This window comes from Phoca vitulina, unplaced genomic scaffold (genome assembly GCF_004348235.1).
Source record: "Phoca vitulina isolate PV1807 unplaced genomic scaffold, GSC_HSeal_1.0 scaffold8, whole genome shotgun sequence".
NCBI classification, from domain to species: domain Eukaryota; kingdom Metazoa; phylum Chordata; class Mammalia; order Carnivora; family Phocidae; genus Phoca; species Phoca vitulina.
The window spans coordinates 71,002,564-71,025,151 of record NW_022589711.1 but is presented as its reverse complement, the minus strand read 5'-3'; the positions used below and the strand labels follow the sequence as shown (position 1 = coordinate 71,025,151).

The following is a 22,588-nucleotide window of genomic DNA, read 5'->3' as shown; positions in this document are numbered from 1 at the left end:
GATGTTTAATAAAGGTTTGAATAACTGGATGAAAAGTCTTATTAGCCCTATAAAGTTACCAGTGATTTTCGAGGAGAAAACCAGGTTTAGTTTTAAAGCAAAGCAGCATTTTGTTTTTATTTATGGTATTGAATTTATTTTGAGATTTCAAATAGCACTAAAAGTGCATATTTTGTCTATGTTATGGGGACAAGGAATACAAAAGTTTAGGAAACTCACTAAAGACCATTTTGGTAACACTAGGGCTTTTATTCCATATTAAAAAGTTTTTTTGGTGTGATTATGAAAGCAGTATAGGCCCATAATAGTAAATCCTAAACAAGTGCAAAGAAGAAAACAAAATTTCATAATTCATAATTGCAACATAGAGTGGTAATTCCTTTACATACATAATGCTTTGTAAATCTGCAAAAGCACCTGCACAGTACACAGGTGTTATTAATACAGGACCAGTTGTTGAAATAATACTTTTGAACCAATTATAAGACAGTTCACTTGGAGCAAGGTTTTTCAAATTGCAATTTTTCACTCATGCAGCCTTTTTCATCCGGGCTTCCACGAGAGGAAAATTAAGCCCTACAGAAAATGATCTGAGTGATGGTTTCATCAGTTCTCCCAAAGATGGTATATAGTACCGTTCTAAATGCTTTGGAGTGAAGTTGATTCGTTGCATACAATGGATGCCTTGGGGCATTTGGGCTTGTCTCTTGAGAACCCCAGTTGAGAAGGGCCAGGAGGATTATGAAATCAATTTAGTGGGTCACAAGCATTCAAATAAAATGAAATAGAGTAAAATAAAAAATAGACTACATTGCACATAATAAAATTAATTAATCTACATTTTGATATTGTCAATATACATTAATTGAAGACCAAAATAATCCAAGATCATCGTTTTTTAGAAAGAAAAGCAAAACCTTAGACTTATACAGATATTTTAGTGAAAAGATGTATATGACATGGAGATTGCTAAGTTATTGTAATATTAAATGGATTGGACACTGTAGAATTCCAGTATAAAAAATTTTATTTTTAGGGGCATCTGACTGGCTCAGTTGGAAGAGCATGTGACTCTTGATCTCAGGGTTGTGGGTTTCAGCCCCACATTTGGTGTAGAGATTACTTAAATAAATAAATAAACTTTAAAAATTATTTTTAAAAGTACCAGGAATTTATTAACAGGACTTTTTATCAGTTTGCTCCTTTTTCCTTCACATTGTAAAGGGAGTGGTACTATACTACTGACTTCACATGGTTTTGTTTCCATAAAGCATTTAAGATAATAGTTGCACATTATAAAAATGTGAGCCTTTGGGGCGCCTGGGTGGCTCAGTCGTTAAGTGTCTGCCTTCGGCTCAGGTCATGATCCCGGGGTCCTGGGATCGAGTCCCACATCGGGCTCCCTGCTCGGCAGGAAGCCTGCTTCTCCCTCTACCACTCTCCCTGCTTGTGTTCCCTCTCTCTGTCTCTCTCTCTCTGTTAATAAATAAAACCTTAAAAAAAAAATGTGAGCCTTTGCTTTTCCTGTGGACATTTTTAAGCACGTTAAACTTAAAATTGGCTTTCTGAGGTGTAGGTGGTATCTTTCAGTGCCGGGGAGCAGCAGACATTGCCATAACTCCTGAAGATCTGTTTTTGGGCAGTTAGTGCCTATATTGTTTCAGTTTTCATTGGGTTGATTAATTCTAATAATTATAAGGAAACAAGGCACAAGACTAAGCCTTAAAATCTCTTTAAGTAGCTATTTGCTACCTTGTAACACTATTCCTGTTTCATTTGTTGAAACACTCATTCACAACATGTTGGAAGTATTGAGGAAACTTGATCCTTTAGTGAGAGATTCAGTTTCTTTCAGTAACTGTTGTTGGCAGCTGTGTGGTAGGGTGTCTTTGTGTCCTTCTGAAATCATTTATTGGCCACTTGAATGTCTCAGTATTATAATAAAACAGTAAAAAGACCCTGACAGGTATATTCACTTTATATCTGAGGAGCTATTGCTTAGTCATGCGTTTTGTAAGGTTGCTAATGATTTATGTTGGGCTTGTACAAAGTAATGATTATTTAATATGCATTATATTTTACTTCTTATGTAAGCACATCATTAGGATAACCTGTTAAATTTACCAATCTGCTAGTTCTTTGTATGCTTACTGTCTCACGAACACCACAATGTAAAAATCTGTATCTTTTATAGCTCTTTATAAATTCTGTTTTTAAAATTTTTTCCACATATTTAAAAAAAATTAATTCTCATTTTTGGTGAGATTTTGGAAATCCCACCAATATCTTGAGGTATTGCCTTGATTTCTTTGGTTCATTAATATTTGCCATTAATATTAATCTGATATTGTAATTAAAAACTAGAGTGCCACTTAAAAGCAAAGTTTATTATTGGAGATAAGTCTAGGAATTGTAAAGGGTTTTGATTTATTTATTTATTTATTTATTCCAGTACAAATTGGAATGTTTATATATGAATAGTGCTGAGTGGGTGGGATTGTTTTGTATCTAGAAAGTGGCAACTAAAATGTTTATTGTTTTTTTTTTGTAAATGAAATCAAGTTCTCTAAACTATTTGTCATTGTGAGACTAATAAGCATTGTACTACCAAAATACAATAGTTCTTTATTAAGAAATCTGATTATCAAAGGATCATGTGTACATAACACAGTAAGTTGAAATTTAGAGAAACTCACATAAAACATTTCCTAATTTTTACTTATTTAAGATGAATTCTTCTATAACTCTTTGGGATTGTTTAAATTTTGCTTTCATAGACATTATTTGTTGTTTTATGACTTAGAGAAAGAACCTTTGAAATGAAATAATATGTCTGAAAATTTTCCTATGTGTTTCAGATGAGGATGCCATCTGTTCATTTTGTCATAGATAATGGTGGGGAAGTTGGGCAATAAAAGCATTTAAAAATGTTTAAGACTCCAACTTAAGATACTAAGTGATCTATTTCTCTCCTTTGCCAAGTAATGTAATGTATTCTGTTTTAATGTTTAAATACACAAAGTGAATAAATTTTTCCTACATTGAAAGCTAAGATAAGAGACAATAGATGCTCATATCTTGGTATCTAATTTTTATTCCTGATCAGTAGTAGCATTACTGCTGTGCCATTTAATTATATTGTTCTTTTTTTGAAGACCTAATTTGTATGTTGACACAAATGCAGAATAGATGAGAAAATCTGGCATGCCTGTGAATGTTCTGTTGTATAATATGTGCTTTTCTTAATTGTTTTTAACACACAGTTAGGATAAGTTGTTATAAATGTGTTTATGGCTTACCACATGTTGGATAAAATTAAATCCCATCATTTTATCATGGTTAGTATTGTATATTTCCCCATCATTTATATTATTTAATTTGTAGATCTGATTTCTAAAAATATGCCCCAGAGACTGTTGGGCTTCTTTGGTACTTCATGGAGTAGAAGGATATTGAGTGTGAAAGAGACTGTCTTCTCAGTTTGAGGATAGCAGAGTAACCTGATAAAAGGCTACTCTGGGAATTAATGAGCTAAGCTGTCATTCAGAATTCATTCAGCAAATATTTATTAGTATTAGGAATACTTTATGCCAAGTGCTAGGTACTGAAAATACAAAAGTAAGGAAGTTGGTCCTTGACCTCAAGCTGCTCTGTTGAATTGGAGGCTGGATAGCCTCTGGTTAGGGATTCTGAATGGGGAATTCAGACATTGGCTAGGGGATTGCACTAAGTGATCTTTAAGGAACGTTTCTTTAAAATCTCTAGACTGTGATTTTGTTAGGAGGATGGTGTGATATTAGAAAAATAAAATAAAGGACAGAAATTAGAGAGGGATGGGTGTTTAACATGCTAGCAATTATTTACGATGGCATCTGAAGTTTAGAGACCTGGAAATAAAGATACACAGAATTTGGATCATGAATAGTAGTAAAACAAATCAAGCTGTAGAGTTTTGAAATGAATGTGATCAAAATTGAGTTAGATTTTTTTTTTTTTTTAAACTGAGTCAGAGTTCAAGTCAAGATCTTTGGGTGAAGAAGTTTAGAACTTGCTATTTTGAAGATTTGAGATTCCAGATATAATAGAAAAAACTTCTGAATATATAAGTCAATTTTAGTAATTTGAATTTTAAAAAATCTGGAAACAGTTGACATTTTGGGCAGTACATCCAGAATTGTTTTGGATATAAAACTCATTTAAAGTGGAGCTTTCTTTATTTTCTAAACAATGAGTTTAACAAATGACTTCTAGAAAAGAAATTCTCATTTAATTCAAGCTGATGTTATATTTCATTGATTTGTTAGAGTGAGCTTATCCCATGCTTATTAACACCTCTTGTCATACAGTGTTGTGGTGAAAAATGTTCTGCCTAAGTGAGTTTTCTGGATGATGAAGCTACTCTTCAGCAGAGTGTTTTTTAAAACTAACCTTTTTCATGAATTCTAAAATGTCTTAGTTTTCAATCTTTCTAAGTGGTAGGTATATAGTTATGGTATATATGTATATAGTATGCTATTTTTATCTGGCATAAATATAGAATATAATTCAACTATGTCATGTTAACTCAAGACTTCTTTAACATCAGTTACTGTACATGTTGTGATGAAGGTAGGGGACAATTGAGATATATTAAATTATTTGCCCTGGTCTATGATAAAGCCCTCAGATTGTCTTGCTTTTTGAATCAGGTTTTGGGTTTGCATCTTGTAATTCTCCTCTCTTTAGGCTATCAGCTCTCACCTGGCATCTATCATTTAGTGTTGCCATTGCCAGCAATACCCTTTCTAATTTACTTGTAGAACTGAGCTATAGGTTGAGAAACTATGGGAACAAGTGATTGGTTTATTTTATAAATAAGCATTTGATTTTGCCTCAGATTCTGGACTTCTTTAGAATATTTCATCTAGATTGTGAGTTTTTTTTTTTAAAGATTGTATTTATTTGAGAGAGAGCTCATGCGCACAGGGTTGGGGGAGGGGGCTGGATAAGGAGGTTGGGGGGAGGGTTCTGGAAAGGGCAGAGGAGGGAGAAGCAGACTCCCCACTGAGCAGGAAGCCCAGTGTTTGGGGGGGGGAGGCATGATCCCAAGACCCTGGGATCCTGACCTGAGCCCAAGGCAGAGGATTAACCAACTGAACCCCCCCACCCTGCACCCTGAGTTTGTTTTTTTAATTGTATAGAGCCTAGAGGCCCCCACTGAATACTCTTAAATCCTTTGAAAATACCATTATTTTCCCTAATCTTGTGATCTCATTAGTTTTTCAAATTCCTTGTTCATTCTTAACCAAAATGTTGATTTCCCACCAATAGAAGTTTCCATATTTTTATGTTTGCCTTTTCATTGGTCTTAAATCTTCTCCTGATTGATCAAGTTGTGTAATGTTTGCTCCAGAAGCGGTTTCCTTTTAATTTTCAACCCATTTTGTTGGGGCTGTGGGTTGTCAGACTTCTCCTGAGTTTCTTCATCCTAATTGTTTTCCCCCATTAGCGGGAACCCCCCAATCAAACCATGGACAGTTTACGAATTGATTTTGCTTTAATCACAACTGCTTAGCATCTGGAGATCTGTTTCTATTCCATTTTATGTAGTTTCTTGGTTCTGAACTGGAATATTGGGACATCAGGCAAAATAGTTTTTCTAATTTCTTAGTATTTAGTGGCTGTCCCTTGAGTGCTGTGTTTATGAATTATTGGATGAGGATGTCATTTCCCACACACCTTACCTAGTTGCAGAAGGGAGTGGAGACATTCAGAGGAATATCCAGCTCTCATTTTTGTCTCATCTTTCCTTTATCTCAATCTCAATTCCATCCTCTCTTACTCCACTGGGGTTGTCCATTAACCTCCTCGTGTCTTTATTGCTCACCCAAACCTTACCTCCTTTCAGCTCCCTCCTCTACCATGTGAGTCTTATTCCCTCTTTAAGATACTTTTTTCCCAAAAGAGCAGGGTAATTACTGTGATTTGAAATATGGTGTGTGTACAAAGTGGCGCTGGTTGGTGGTGGTAGTGGGGAGACTGTATAAAACAAACAAAAATAAGGGAGAAGTTCGTGGTCACAGGTTATTCTTTTCTTTCTCAGTTTCTGAACCTCAGTTTTCTAATCTGTAAAATGGAGGTCATAACACCTACTTAATGAAGTACTTGTTAGAATTAAGGAGGGTTTATAAAGTACTTATCAGGTATATAGATGTTCATTAAGTAGGGGCGCCTGGGTGGCTCAGATGGTTGAGCGTCTGCCTTCGACTCAGGTCATGATCTCCAGTTCCTGGGATGGAGCCCCAAGTCAGGCTCCCAGCTCAGCAGGGAGTCTGCTTTTCCCTCTCCCTCTGCCTCTCTCCCGCTTGTGCTCTCTCTCAAATGTATAAATAAAATCTTAAAAAAAAAAAAAAAAGATGTTCATTAAGTACCCACTTACCTTCTTTTCCTTTATTCACATGTATAGTTTATGAGGAAATATGGCTTACTGGTAAGTGTTAGCAAGCAAAGTAGTTTCAAGGTTAGCCTGGCGAAGTTTTGGTTTTTTTTTGTTTGTTTTTTGGTTTTTTTTGGTGTGTAAGATGTTTGTTAAGGATCAATTACCTGTTTAAGGAAGGCAGTGGAGGCGAGACTGTAGAGGGAAGGTAAAAATGTGCAATGCAGTCCCATCAGTGTTTCAGCCAAGTTGGCAGGGAGCTGTGGAGTGAATAATGCCCATTTGAGTTTACCATGTTAGGATAAAATGGCTGCTCCTTTGGACTCCTGTCTCCCTCATATCACTCACCATATCAGCTGCCCAGAGAAAGGCACGACTCAGCTTTGAGGCGTTTCCTCACGAGCATGTGCTGCTCAGGTACTATGCTGAATTCTTGAGGTGGATCCTCCACAGATCTGTAGAGTTCTCTCTGGGCAGCTTCCTCTGACCTGCAGACTTGATTTGCCTTGCTCTTTCTGGATGTTCTATCCTGTCTCCTCCACTCACGTTACTCTGTGAGGCTCTGACTGGGTTCCCTTGTCAGCTCCAAGTTTTGTTTTTTCTTTTCTTTTTTTAAACATTTCACCATACTTCTTTTATTATAAATCTACCTATTCATCTGTCTATCCACCTTTTTTCCCCTCCAGTGTTGTTGAGAAATAATCGACATACATCACTGTATAAGTGTAGGGCATACAGCATGATAGTTTGATTTACATATATTGTGAAGTGATTACCACAGTAGGTTCAGTTAACACCCATCCTTGTAATGCAGTCTGTCTTGGTCTCTGAGGCACAGTGGGGTGCTTCAGCCTCCACCTCCACACTCCCATGTTAAAGGATTCTCTCAGTGGTGTCTTGTTCTTGAACAGATGTTAGTTGTTTTTCTTGTGAGGGGGCGTGAAGTCAAGAACAACCTGTGTTGCCATCTTAGTGACATCTCTCCCCTGGTAAAGTATTTATTGCTATAGAATGTTATCTAATCCACTAAGAAATACCGGAGGGAAGGGGTATATTCTAGCTGATTGTAGCAGGAAGAAGAATCCAAACTTACCAATGTTGTACATTTGCAAGGTACTATTTAAAATGGATTTTATTTTTTATTTATTTTTAAAAAAGATTTTATTTATTTACTGGAGAGAAAGTGAGCGAGAAGGAGTGCACAAATGGGAGGAGGGGCAGAGGGAGAGGGAGAAGCAGACTCCCCACTGAGCAGGGAGCCAGATGCAGCGGGTGCTCGACCCCAGGACCCTGGGATCATGACCTGAGCCAAAAGCAGACACTTAACCAACTGAGCCACCCAGGTGCCCTTAAAATGGATTTTAAAAATAGATTCCTTAGTATGAAATTTTATGAAATCATTTCTGGTAATCCATGTTAATACGCATACTGAAACTTTTTCTGTTATAGGATAGTTCACATAGTTGTGAGTGACTAGATTTGGTACTTTAAGGGAAAGCTGCCTTGTTAGAAGAGGACTCTCAAATAATGTAACTCTTATTAGTCAGGGTTCTTCAGAGGCATACACTGTCCCTGTCAAGTTGACATGTAAAATTAACCATCACATCTTCCCTCGATGAACTTTTTCCCTTCTACATTTTTCTACAGATAGATACACCATCAGGAATGGAATTACAATCATGGTACCCTGTTATAAAGCAGGAAGGTGACCATGTTTCTCAGACACATTCATTTTTACACCCCAGGTGAGTGGGTATTGACTCATTTGTTTGTTCATTCATTCATTTGTTCGTTCATTCATTCGACATCTATATGTCAAGTACTGTTCTAGTTCCTGGGAATTCATTATTTAGTTTTAGGCTTGTTAATGAAATGAATTGTAAATTGTGTTGAATATTTGAGATAACCTTTTCTTGGTGTTTTTATGTTCTTTCTAGGAATTCGTCATTTCCTTTTCACCCTAATTAAAAATTGGAAGTTTTCCTTTAATTTCCTTGCTTCCCTGTAAGAGGTAAACCAACTCTTTAAGAGTTTGGTATGCAACTTCGTTATTTTACAAAGAAATTTTTTGAAACTTAGAAGCTTTCATAGTAACCACGTCCTTCAAAATCCAGTTTCCTATTTTTAATAAAAATGCACCTTAGATGATAAACTTTTTATTGATTCCTAGGTTTTTATTGCTGTAGATATATATTCCCCCAAACATGGTGATGAAGAATCTCAGTCTTATTTACATTTGCACAGTTCCCACCATTCCTGTTGTATTTGAAGTAAATCTTTGGGCATTATTAAACCTGTCAGTTTTCTTAGCAGAATACTTTTTATCCTCAGAATTCATGTAATTAGTAAAGAGGAACAATATAGATTATTGTATAAAGAAAATAAGACGTAAGAGGAGATCATTTAGAGTTTAGGGAATGAAGTAGTACATCAGTTAAATGGTTGCATTTTTTGGCTAAAGGTTATGCAGATTATAGTTAATAATACAGTGCTTCAGTATTTAGCTCAGATTTGTCCCATGGGTCTCTCAGATAATCTGCTGAACAATTTTATGTGAGCTTTGAGCAAAATTGGTAGTTATCCCTTCAATCTTAGTTTTGCGCAATTTATTATCGAAATTTTATCAAATTAGGAAGTACTAAAGTATTTTAGGAAGATTGCTCTGTGGGGTTTGAAACAAGTAGGACCAACTGCCCAGTAGCAGTAGCTGGGCGGTATTCAGAGTGCTATGTAAGAAGGGCCTTGGGAGCTCCTCATTGGGCCTGTGGTGAATCAGGCCATAGCCTTGTGGTGTGGGACTGAATCAGCCTCTATAACAAAGAGTGAGGATTCCTTGCTTTCACGGGGGCTGGGCAAGAAAATAGTTCTCCAAGTAGCATATGGTCTGTGTCCTTTCTGGCATAAGCCTTACCTATTCAGGGCTATTAAACAGCTCTAAAGTGCTTCATGCTTTTAGTTCTCAGGTGGTTTTGAGGGAAGGAGATGAGACTGTAGTTTTCTTTCCCAGTGAGTATGTATCTCTTTAGTGCCTAGAAATTACTTTTTGCAAAGTAACAAAAATTATTCATAATTTTATACTTACTGTCTAAAGTACTGAAGTCTTAAAGAATTCTTTTCTATGATCCTTTTCTTTTTTATTATTAACATATAATGTATTATTTGTTTCAGGGGTACAGGTCTGTGATTCATCAGTCTTACACAATGCACAGCGCTCCCCACAACACATACCCTTATGATCCTTATTTTCTGAGTTATGTTGTCTATTTTGGTATAAAATTTTTTAACCATAGAAATAGATTTAACGTATTTTACTTTTTACCCAAATGTAATATATGTCTTATTTTGCCTTTCTTTCTTTTTAGCTACTACTTATACATGTGTGATAAAGTGGTTGCCCCAAATGTGTCGATTACTTCTGCTGTATCCCAGTCTAAAGAGGTCACAAAGACAGAGGCAAGTAGATCTATACCAAGACAGTCAGAGAAGCCTCATAGTGGTGGGAAACATCAAAAAATGGTATCTTACCCAGATGTCTCACTGGAGGAACAGGAGAAAATGGATTTAAAAACAAGTAGAGAATTATGTAGCCGTTTAGGTAAGTATTCAGAAATTATTTTTTTAAAATCGTACACTTAATAAACACATTTATTCAGCATTTATTTTCTTTCTTCCTTCCTTCCTTCCTTCCTTCCTTTCTTTCTTTCTTTCTTTCTCTCTCTCTCTCTCTCCCCCCTCCCTCCCTCTCTTTCTTTCTCTCCTCTTTCTTTCTTCTCTCCTCCTTTCTTAAGAAGATTTTGTTTATTTGACAGAGAGAGAAAGAGAACACAAGCAGGGGGAGTGGGAGAGGGAGGGACAGGCTCTCCACTGAGCTGGGATCATGACCTGAGCTGAAGGCAGATACTTAACCTTAACCAACTGAGCCACCCAGGAGCCCTTAGTCAGCATTTTCAAAGAGGATTTCTATTTAAGAGTGTTCCAGATAATTGAAGCTTTTATCTTAAAAAAATGCACCTTTCAAAACTCTGAGTGACTACTTAGAACCTCAGGTCCTATACTTTTTTTTAGAACAGTTATAGCTATAGAGGCTAATGATGTAGTTATGTAGTCTGCCTGGTTTCATACTGCAAGTGATTTTTGCGTGATTGTTTTTTTTCCTTTCCTGCCCTTTTTTTGCTGTCAGTTTTCTTCAGAAGGTCCTTTCTAATTTGCTGCGAACTGAGAAACCATTTTATAATGCTAAGTATGTAATGGGGTGCCTGGCTGGCTCAGTCAGTAGAGCATGTGACTCTTGGTCTCAGAGTTGTGAGTTTGAGCCCCACGTTGGGTGTAGAAATTACTCAAAAAAAAAAAAAAGAATGAATGAAAGTCTTAGAAAAAAATAATGCTAAGAAGTATGTAAGAGTTGTTGGGTATAGGAATCAGGGAAACTTAGCCATGTGATAAGCAAGGATTGAAAACTCATAGCTATGGGAGCCAGGCAGATGGCATAAAAAGCAGAATGCTGGCTGGACATCTTTAAAAAAAAAAAAAAGCTGCCTAGTTACAATGTCTTTTAAAATACTGTGGACCAAAGGAGACATGTCTGCTCAAATGCTGCCTGTTTTACCCTCTACATAGCAGCAGAGCTTTGCTTACAGCTTAGGCAAGTGTGACAGTTATTTCAGCTATCTTGGAGTAGTTGAAGTGTCCACTAGTCATTTAACTGTTTTCATAGATAACTGAGATTCTTTGGGGGGGTTTCTGTACTTTAATTTTGAGATTTTTAAAATTCAGCTTTCTTTGGATTTAAATATGGTGAACACTAATTAGTAACATACTGTTATGTCATATTTGTGTTATATTTTTTTCCCAAATTAATTCTAGTGACTTTTAAAAAATTGTTGATATAGTTCATATGTTATAAAATGTACCCTTTTAAGGTGTATACTTTAGTGACTTTCAGTAAATTCACAAAGTTGTTCAACAATCACAGCTATTTAATTTCAGGACATTTTCATCACCCCAAAAAGAAACCCTGTAATCCATTAGAAGTTACTCTCTATTTTCCTCTTTCCCCAGCCTCTATTTATTTTTTGTCTTTATAGATTTGCCTATTCTGGACATATCATATAAAAGAGATCATATAATATGTGACCTTTTATTGTCTGGCTTTTCACTTGGATAATATTTTTTCAGTCCATGTTGTAGCATATTTTAATACTTGTTTTCTTTATATGGTTTAATAATATTCTATTATTGTATAGATAAATATACCACATTTTGTTTATCCACTTATCAGTTGATGGACATTGAATTGTGTCCACTTTTTTTTTTTAAAGTAGGCTCCATGCCAAACGTGGGGCTTGAACTCATGACCCCAAGGTTAGAAAGATTAAGAGTTGCATGCCCTACTAAGTGAACCAGCTAGGTACCCCGAATTGTGTCCGTTTTTTGGCTGTGATGAATAATGCTGCTATGAACACTTATGCACATGTTTTTTTTTTTTTTTTTTTTTTTAAGATTTTATTTATTTATTTGAGAGAGAGAGAATGAGAGAGAGCACATGAGAGGGGGGAGGGTCAGAGGGAGAAGCAGACTCCCTGCCGAGCAGGGAGCCCGATGTGGGACTCGATCCCGGGACTCCAGGATCATGACCTGAGCCGAAGGCAGTCACTTAACCAACTGAGCCACCCAGGCGCCCCACTTATGCACATGTTTTAACATAGACATGTTTTCATTTCTCTTGGGTATATATTTAGGAATGATGTCATGTTTAATATCTGGGTCATGTTTAATATCTCAAGGGACCGCCAGACTGTTTTTCAAAGCAGCTGTACCATTTTCCTTTCTACCAGCAGCTTATGAGGGTTCCAATTTCTGCAATCTTTGTCAACATTTGTTATTGTCTGTCTTCTAATTATAGCCATCCTAATGGTTGTAAAGTGGTATCTCATGGTTTTGATTTGCAATTCTCCAATGACTAGTGATATTGAGTGCCTTTCCATGTTTTATTGGATCTCTTCAGATCCTTTGCCTATTTTTAAATTGAGTTCTCTCTTTACTATTGAGTTATAAGTGTTCTTTATATATTCTGGATAGTAGACCCATATCAGATATATGATTTGCCATTCTATCAGTTGTCTTTTCATTTTATTGTTGGTGTTTTTTGAAGCACAAAAGTTTTATTTATTTTTTATTTTTATTTTTTAGAGAGAGCGCAAGTGGGGTGGGGAGGGGGAGAGGAAGGGAGAGAGAGAATCTTAAGTAGGCTTCATGTTCAGCACAGAGCCCGAGGTGGGGCTCAATCTCATAACCCTGAGATCATGATATGAGCCAAAATCAAGAGTCAGACGCTTAACAGACTGAGCCATCCAGGAACCCCAAAGCACAAAAATTTTAAATTCTGATGAAGTCCAATTTATTTTTTCTTTGGTGGCTTATGTAGATGTCATGTCTAAGAAACCATTGCCTAAACCAAGGTCACAAAGATTTACATATAAGAGTTGTAGCTCTTACATTTAGGTCTCTTCAATCCATTTTGAGTTAATTTTTATATACAGTGTGAGGTTCAGTCTCACTCTTTGTATGTGATTACAGTTGTCCCAACACTATTTGTTGAAAAGACCATTCTCTCCTGATTGAGTTGTTTGGTGCCCTTGTTAAATACCAGTTGCCCATAAAAGTATGCAGCCTTGATTTCTGTAGCTTTGTAATAAGCTTTGAAATTAGGCATTGTGAGTCCTAAAAGTTTATTATTATTTTTCAATATTATATTTTGGCTATTTTGGATTCCTTGTGTTTTCATATGAATTTCTGCATCAGCTTGTTAATTTCTGCCACAAAGCCAGCTGGGATTTCAATAGGAATTGAAAAAAAAGTTGATCGGTTCGGGGAATATTTACCATCTATCTTAGTCTGTTCAGGCTGCTATAACAAAAATACCCTAGACTGGGTGGCTTACACTACAAACATTTATTTTTTACAGTTCTGGAGGCTGGGAAGTCCAAAATCAAGGCACCAGCAGATTTGGTGTCTGGTAGGGGCCTGCTTCCTGGTTCATAAAGGTCTGTGTTCTCTTCAGACACATGGTGGAAGTCCTCACATGGTGAAAAAGGCAGGAGAGCTTTCTGGAGTCTCTTTTATAAGGGTATAGATCCTATCATGGAGGCTCCACCCTTATGACCTAATTATGTCCCAAAGGCCCCACCGCCTAACATCATCACATGGGGCATTAGGATTTTAATATATGAATTTTGGGGTCACTAACATTCAATTCATGACACCATCTTAACAATATTAAATTTTCCAATCCATGAACATGGGATGCCTTTCCATTTATTTAGGTCTTTAATTTTTTTCAATGATGTTTTGTAGTATTCATTGTATAGGTCTTGTACTACCTTTCTTAAATTTATTCTTAACTATTTCATTATTTTTTATTTCATTTGTAAATGGAATTTTTTTTCATTTTGTTTGTGGGTTCTAGTGACTTTTTAACAGTGATGTTCATTTTTTGTTACTTCATTTTTGCCTCTCAAAGATCCATCAATCTCAAATAATTCTACAAGTAAAAAGAAACCCGAGTCTACCACTTGCAGTTTCATCAGAGACACAAGCAAGGCAGGAATAGACCATGATACTGCAGCTTCATCTCCACTTCTTGTCAAAGATATCATCTGTGAGGATGATAAAGGAAAGATCATGGAAGAAGTAGTGAGAACTTATGTAAAACAACAGGAAAAACTGAACTCAATTTTGCAGAAGAAGCAACAACTTCAGATGGTAAAATTGTTATTTAAATGATAGTCTATTATGAAAAGATACTTTTGCACATTCTCAAGAAAAGTCAAGGGAGATATTGTAAATGTGTTTAAGATTTAGGGTTCTATACTCATAAGCAATTTTCTTTCAAATTTCTAGAGAAAATAGTTTTTCAAAATAATTACTTATATATAAAACTGATGTGACAGCTGAATTTCAGATGTTTTCTGTCCTATTTTTTCCTTTATTGAAGTTTTTAGCATGATGGAAATAAAATAAAAATTGTATTGTTATTCTTTATATTACAGGAAGTTGAAATGTTGAGTAGTTCAAAAGCTATGAAGGAACTCACTGAAGAACAGCAAAATTTGCAGAAAGAGCTTGAATCTTTGCAGAATGAACATGCTCATAGAATGGAAGAATTTTATATTGAACAGAAAGACTTAGAGAAAAAATTAGAGCAGGTAATGAAGCAAAAATGTACCTGTGATTCAAATTTAGAAAAAGACAAAGAGGCTGAATATGCAGCACAGGTAAGAATTACTCAGTTTGTATAATGTTACCCTTTCAATGTGGAAATTGAAGCTGTTACCTTCTCTATTAAAGTTACTTTTTGTCAAGCTCATTTCATTGGGCAAGATTTCAAAATAGATAATTCTGTTAAACACAAGTTTATGGTGTATCATCCAACATGATTTTTTTAAAAAGATTTTATTTATTTATTTGACAGAGAGCACAAGCAGGAGCAGTGGTAGACAGAGGGAGAAGGAGAAGCAGGTTCCCCACTGAGCAGGGAGCCCGATGTGGGGCTCAATCCCAGGACCCCGGGATCATGACCTGAGCCAAAGGCAGATGCTTAACAGACTGAGCCACCCAGGCGCCCCCCAAGATGATTTTTTTTTAAATTTTGATTGCTTTATTAAACTTTCATTAGGTTTCTATATTTTAGTTGCCCAAATTGCTAATCTCTAGCTCTCTGAATATCAAATGTTGTATTATCTTAATGTAGTTTATGGGCCTTCAAATCACCAAATTAACAGACATGAATTGTTGCCCACTATGTTCAAAAGCACTTGAGCAAAAATGAATAGTAGCTGGCAACTTGGGGAAGATGAACAAATAACTCAAGCAGGCTGTGTGAGAGGTATGCTAAACTGTAGGGCATAATGAAAGTGCTCTAGGTGTTAGTTCTCTTGACCCATTTTTTTCCCCCCCTCAATTCAATATTATGTCAAAACTGGATGAATATTTTTAGATACTCAAGAGATTGTAGTATGCATGAATTTACAAATGTAATTCATTTTGTAAAAAGTAATTTGAAAGTAGGTCTTTGCTATTATGTGAAGATTAAATGGAAAAACAAAACTGAATGAAAACTGACAGTCTTTTAAATCTCACAGTTGGCAGAACTGAGACAGAGATTGGACCATGCTGAGGCTGATAGGCAAGAACTCCAAGATGAACTTCGACAGGAACGGGAGGCAAGACAGAAGTTAGAGATGATGATAAAAGAGCTAAAGCTGCAAATTTTGAAATCATCTAAGACTGTTAAAGAATAGAAACCTTTAAAGAGATTCATCTGTGTATTCCCAACTGGGTTTATTTTTGTTTGTTTGCTTTGGTTATTGAATTCTGAGTAACTTGTCTGCATGAAGATTACTAGGCATCCTATCCATTTGTAGATGAGAGAAAGTGAAGAGATTATATATTAGTACATAAATTTTTACATTTTCCAAATGAATGAAAATGTATGCTTCTTTGTACTTTTTTTTTCAACCGGCTTAAAAACAGTACTATATGATTTGAACTATTAGATAATCTGCCTATATTTCTAATGCAAATTTAGCAGTTGTATACTTTCTAAAAGCTGCATTGTGTGATGGATAGTTGTGGTCAGTTTTGTTACCCATATTTCAGACTCAACTTTACATACAATGGTGGCTTCATATTTCAAATATATAGAGCTACTGAAGGAGTTGAATCTCCATTTTTTTCGTTAACAGTCTCCTTTCTAAATTGATACAGTATACTCATTATTATACATAAAATTTGCTTTTATTTTGTTCATATTATAGTATGAATTTCCACCAGTTCTTTTTTTTAATGTCTCCTAAGAGACATTTTGTCAAAAGAGGAATTTCATTGATGAGGTTATAGCACACCTCATAGGCATAATGAGGAAGGATAACATACTTTATTATACACTGCTATTAAATACAAAAAGCAGTTGTAATTTGTTTTTTGGTTTAAATGTGGTTATGTTTAGAAGTTTTTTTTATGCAACAACTTCATGTAGTAATTTTTGAACTTTTGTTTATGTTGTTAATAGAGGTGTGAAAATGTTAATGTTCTTGAGAAAAACTGATACTATTGACGTACATCAGTTTGTATACGATTCATAATCCTCCTGTACAGTTTTTATATGTAGTTATGGGTCTTACTGAAATTTATATAATGGATTTGTTTTCCTTAATGGATTCGTTTTTCCTTAAATTGTAAAATATTAAATACCTTGAAGGTTCTTTTGGATTTTTGTATGTTTAAATGTTAAGTCTTATCAATATTTGCACGAATGGACCATTTTCAATTACTACTTAATATCAAAATCAGGAATTTACAGTCAACTGGTAGTGTATGGTAGGTTAATATAGGGAAGTTTAGTTACCTGCTACTAAAAGGTTTTTAGATAATTTTTAGAAGACAGAGGAATTCCATAGTTTGGGGGAGGGGCAAATCTTCTGCACTTTTTTTTGCACAGAAAAGTCTGTCATTCTTTAATGGCAAATTTCATTTTCGTTAATTATTGGCTTAAAAGATATTAGGTAAAATTCTTAGTATGCATTTTTTAAAGGAAGTTTCTTGAAGCTACCATTAATTGACATTATTATTCCAGGAATTATATGTTTATGTTCTCATCTAGGGTACTGTATGAAATTACTTGAGAGCTAAATTTATTTTTAAAATAAATCAGCTAGAGTTAAGGTTGTATACTATTTCTAGTGTAGACAGTAGATGCTCTACTGGTATAGAACTTCAGAAATCAGTAGGTTATCATTTAGCCAGTTATTTTCGTATTTCACTTAATGGTACTTACATATCCTAAAAGAATTTTTGTACTTCTCAAAGTATAGTTTCTTTACTAGAGTGTGATGTAAATGTGTATTTTCTATTTCCCATTTAAATTTTACTATATTACCCTGCAATTTAATTTGTTGATTCTTGGCTTCCTCAAGGAGGAATAAATGTTAAAAATGATAGACCCTCCTAATACCTTCTTTTTAGATATGGAGAAAGAAAAATCAAAAAGACATTTTATGATAAAGTTCATTTTAGTTGTGTCACAGTTAAGCTTTTCGGGAGATAAACTCAAGCCCCTATAATTTTGTTTTTCTAATTTACTAAAAAATCTTCGTGCTTATGTTACTTAGTAAATGACAAGTTAAGTTTCAACCCAAAACTTCTAAAATAAATTGCTTAATCTTTGAAATATTTTATTTTAAAATTCTAAGCAGTGCTTAAACATCTTTAAATGATCATAAACTCTTAAGTTAGAATTGAGTAAAATATTTTTTCTAGTCCTTCGCGTAAGGAAAACTTGCCACGTAAAATTGTATAGTCTTCATTTTCCAGAAGATACATTGATGTGCCATAGGTTTCTGTCTAACTTCCTTGAAAATAGAGCTTTTTAGTCAATTGTAGATATTATACCTATTCTAGTTAAAAGTAATTTTAAGTTAAACTGCACCACATAGGTTGAAAATAGAGAGATTTTGTGATACTTTAAAAGTGGCCTCTGCTGAAATATCCATATAAACTTATTCTTCTATTCTTTGCATGCTCATTTTGTGTGTTGGTTGCTAGCTTAAAGTTTGTTTTGGTGTTAGTTTTTGTGTGCCAATTTATTAGGCAAGCAGATTTTTCCTCAGACTTTGTAATACTATTCTTTTTAGGAAAAATATAAAAATATTTACTTTAAAAAGCTGCATTTAAAGGAACGACCTATCAAAAGTGCTAGAGCATCTTAAGAAGGAAGAAAAGATAGAATATTAGCTTACTGGGTGATGGGTGATGTTTAATTTGGGTGATGATAGTTTCTGTATTTGTTGTGAGTAAAAGGTACCAAATCTATAAAGGTAGTAAATGTAAAATCTGCTGTCATTGAGGAAGCTCTAAACCAGCCTAATTTCACAAATGCAACTTGTAACACTATGAAAGATTTGACCAACAAAAGTAAGTTTGGCTTGTGCTTTAGTTTTGTAGAGCATATTCTTTTGCTTGAATTTCTGTGTCCATGAGAGTCAGGATGTTTTATGCTTCTTGAGCTAATTTTATAACATATTTAATATATTACCAGTTGAGATATAAAATCATTTGTACATACTGAATTAAAAACCAGTTACTAAAATAGGTGAAATAGACGAGTACAATGATATTTGCAGGTTATCGATAGGTTTTAGAAGTCATGACAGAACGACCAATTTATTTGCACATCTGTGACTTCTGTTTGAAGGAAAGTAGAATGATAAGGAAACTCCAGTAATACGAAACATGTTCAAGGTATTTTCCTAAAATTAATTGTCAAGCTGGTGCTGAAGGTTTTTGATCAGCTTCTAAAATTTTCTTCTCAGTGACTTATGTTTTGATTGCTTTGGGGAAAATCCTCATTTTCATTTGCTCTTATGCATTTAATCTGCACGACAGGACATTAAAAATCAGTGTAATGATAAGTTGTGCTCACACTGTACATCTATTTCTGTGCTTAGAACTACTTGTCAATTTTTATTGAAGCTGTCAGCAATAAGGGATACATTACTGCTGTATTATACATTGTGGGATTGAATAAACAGCTTAAATTTTTTTCTAGTATAGGATACCGAAGCATTTCCATCATTGGAAGAAATTTGTATGGGTTATTCTATATTACACCTTGTTTAAAGGACAGTTTTTTTTTGTTTCGTTTTGTTTTTGTAAAATCTTTCCATTTTAGATGGCTTCTGAAACTGTATGCAATCTGGAGTTTGTTTCTTTAGTAATAGAATTAAATGTCTTATATAGTGCTACTGTTTTTGAATTAGAAAGTGATCAAATGTAAAAACTGAAATTAAAAATTAAGCCCAGAAAACAAAATAGTATATTAAGTTAGTTGAATGTAAAAGAAATTTATGATTTTTTTCTTTAATATAGATACCTCACTTGAAAATAAAGCACAGCATACTTAAAGTAGTTCTAGTAAAAAAGTCCTGCTAAAAGAATTGCTTAATCTAGGACAACTTTGGGGGAATTATAGTTTGGGAGAAATAAAATATACTTGCTTTTAACCATCCTGTTCGAAGTATTTGCTTATCCTGATAATTTTAAGCCAACACAGTAGTCTTAAATTATTTCTGAATTTCTAACCTGTGAAGGCAGTAAGTGAAATATCTGTTCTGCAACTGTTGAAACAAGTTGTTGACTACATTGACCATAATTCAATTTAAAATTTTGCCAATGATGTACAGTTTTATGGTTAAAATTGCTGTGGTTGGTTGCATCACATGACACACAAAACTGTCCTCTACCTCACGTGAAATAAATATTTTATATGGTTTTACTATAAAACAAGACTCATCTATCTGGTCACTTAGTTTACAAATTTTGAATTATATTTATTGAAACATGACATACTGTGCTCTCAGCTTATACCTCAATCGTATTTTGTGCTGTTTTCCATTTTCATGCCTTGTAAATAACTTGTATAGATTGTGGATTAAATTCAGAATAAAAACTTTTAATGCCAATGAAACTGATTTGAAGCCCTTTTAGTATCCTGTGTGAACTCAACTTTCTTGTCCCTTAAGAATGACATTTTCTCCTTTTGTTCCTTTAAAGTGTATTAGTCATTACACACTAAATGATTAACTTGAGGAATCTTTTTTTAATGACAAAATATGAAATTTTATGCAATATTTCAGGTATAGAACATATCAGCATTTTTGATTATTTTCTTTCATGATATATGGTCTCTTGCTTTCACTTCTTTCCCTTACTCCTCTACTCCCACCTCTGGCATTATTATTTATTACAACATAACAAATTACTCCTAAATTTAGCTGCTTAAAATAACAGATATCTCACACGATATCTGAGGGTCAGAAACCCGAAGGCAGGTTAGCTGAGTGATGGCTCAGGAGCTCTTACAAGTGTGCAGTTACTATGTTATTTAGGGCTGAAGTCATTTGGAAGCTTGACAGCTGGAGGATCTGCTTTCAAGTTCATTCACATGGCTGTTGATAGGTGCTTACTTCCCTCCTCTTGGACCTGTCCATGGAGCTCTCCACAATATGGTAGATGGCTTCCCCCAAATGAATGATCCAAAAGAGAGAAAGAATGATGGCAGTTTCTTTTGTTACTTAGACTCTTAAGTCACAAGTCCAGCCTATATGCAGTTGGGGGGTATTACACAAGGGTATGGAACACTGGGAGGAAGGGATTATTGAGGGCCATCCTAGAGTCTGATTACCATATCCTCCCAATTTTTTTATGGCAAAATATACATAACATAAAACTTAACATTTTAATTATTTTTAAGAGTAATTCAGTGGCATTAGCTACATTTACAATATTCTACCATCACCACTATATTCAGAACATTTTCATTATCCCAGACAGAAATTCTGTACCTGTTAAACAATAACTCCCTTTTCCCACCACTCCCAGCTCTTGATACCCTCTATTCTATGTTCTGTCTCTATGAATTTACCTATTGTAGGTATCTTGTATAAGTGGAATCATAAAATACTTGTCCTTTTGTGTCTGACTTCCTTCATTCCTTCACTTAGCAAAATGTTTTCAAGATACATCCGTGTTGTGGCATATATTGGAATTTCTTTTCCTTTTATGGCTGAATATTTTATTGTAAATATATGTGTATATATATACATGCATATCCTACTCTGTTAATGCATTCATCTGATGATGGACATTTGGGTTGTTTCCACATTTTAGCTATTGAATAATGCTGCTATGAACAGTGGCTTACAAGTATCTGATTAAGTCCCTGCTTTTGAGCCTTTGGGTATATACCCAGAAGTGGAATTGCTGGATCATTGGGTAATTCTACATTTAACTTTTTGAGGAACCACCAAACTTTTTCCCAGCAGCTGCATCATTTTGCATTCCCACCAGGAATGCACAAGGGTTCTAATTTTTTCATATCTTCACAAACACTTGTTATTTTCCATTTTACTGATAATAGCCATCCAAATGGATATAGAGTGTTATTTTCACTGTGGTTTGATTTGCATTTCCCTAGTGGCATAGATGTTAAGCATCTTTTCATGTGTTTATTGGCCATTTGTATATCTTTGGAGAAATGTCCACTGAGGTCCTTTGTCTATTTTTGAATTGGATCATTTGTTTTTGTTGTTGAGCTATAGGAGTTCTTTATATATTCTGGATATTAATCTTTTATCAGATATATGATTTGCAAATACGTTCTCCCATTCTGTAGGTGACCTTTTCACTTCTAATGTCCTTTGATGCACAAAAGTTTTAAATTTTGATGAAGTCCAGTTTACTTATTTTTTCTTTCATTGTCTGTGCTTTTATTATCCTATCCAAGAAATCATTGCTAAATCCAGTGTCATAAAGCTTTCCCCCTATGTTTTCTTCTAAGAATTTTATGTTTTTTAGCTCTTACATTTAGGTCTTTGATCCACTTTGAGTTACTTTTGTAAATGATGTAAGGTTAAGGGGTCTAATTTCTTTCTTTTTTTTTTTGTACATGAGTATCCAGTTCCCAGCATCATCTGTTGAAAACTGTCCTTCCTGTTGAATGGTTTTGACACCTTTGTCCAAAATCATTGACCATATATGAGAAGGTTTCTCTTTGGGCTCTCTTTTATTCCATTGGTCTATGTATCTCTCCTTATGCCAGTACCACCCTGTTTTGATTACAGTAGCTTTGTAGCAAGTTTTGAAACGAGTCTCCCATATTTGTTCTTTTTCAAGATTGTTTTGGCTATTTGAGGTCCCTTGATATTCCATATGAATTTTAGGATGGGTTTTTCTATTTTTACAAAAACACCATTGGAATTTTGATAGGGATTTCACCGAGTCTGGATCGATTTGGATGGTATTGTCATCTTAACGATATTAGGTCTTCCAGTCTATGACCATGGAATAGCTTTGCATTTATTTATGTCTTTAATTTCAACAATATTTTGTTGTTTTCAACATATAAGACTTTCCCCTCAGATTTATTCTTATATATTAGTTTCCTTTTGATGCATTGTAAATGGGATTTTCTTAATTTCTGTTCAGATTGTTCATTGCTAGTGTGTAGAAAGTGCAGTTAATTTTTGTGTGTTGATTTTGTATCTGGAACTTTGCTGAATTTATTTATTAGCTCTAACAATTTTATAGTGCATGGAATTTTTAGGGTTTTCTACGTGT

At 34.6% G+C, this 22,588-nt stretch overlaps 1 protein-coding gene across 3 annotated transcripts in view; it reads left to right on the top strand.

Annotated features, from left to right (window-relative positions):
* The window catches only part of SKIL (SKI like proto-oncogene), a 30,621-nt gene extending 10,670 nt beyond the window's left edge, over positions 1-19,951 (top strand). For all 3 annotated transcript variants that reach the window (XM_032407229.1, XM_032407228.1, XM_032407227.1), the window contains exons 3-7: positions 8,063-8,160; positions 9,778-10,010; positions 13,935-14,176; positions 14,464-14,688; positions 15,556-19,951. In XM_032407229.1, the coding sequence (XP_032263120.1) occupies positions 8,063-8,160; positions 9,778-10,010; positions 13,935-14,176; positions 14,464-14,688; positions 15,556-15,714 (957 nt within the window). In that variant the 3' untranslated portion in view covers positions 15,715-19,951. The remainder of the gene's footprint in view (positions 1-8,062; positions 8,161-9,777; positions 10,011-13,934; positions 14,177-14,463; positions 14,689-15,555) is intronic.
* The last annotated feature ends 2,637 nt before the right edge of the window (positions 19,952-22,588 follow it).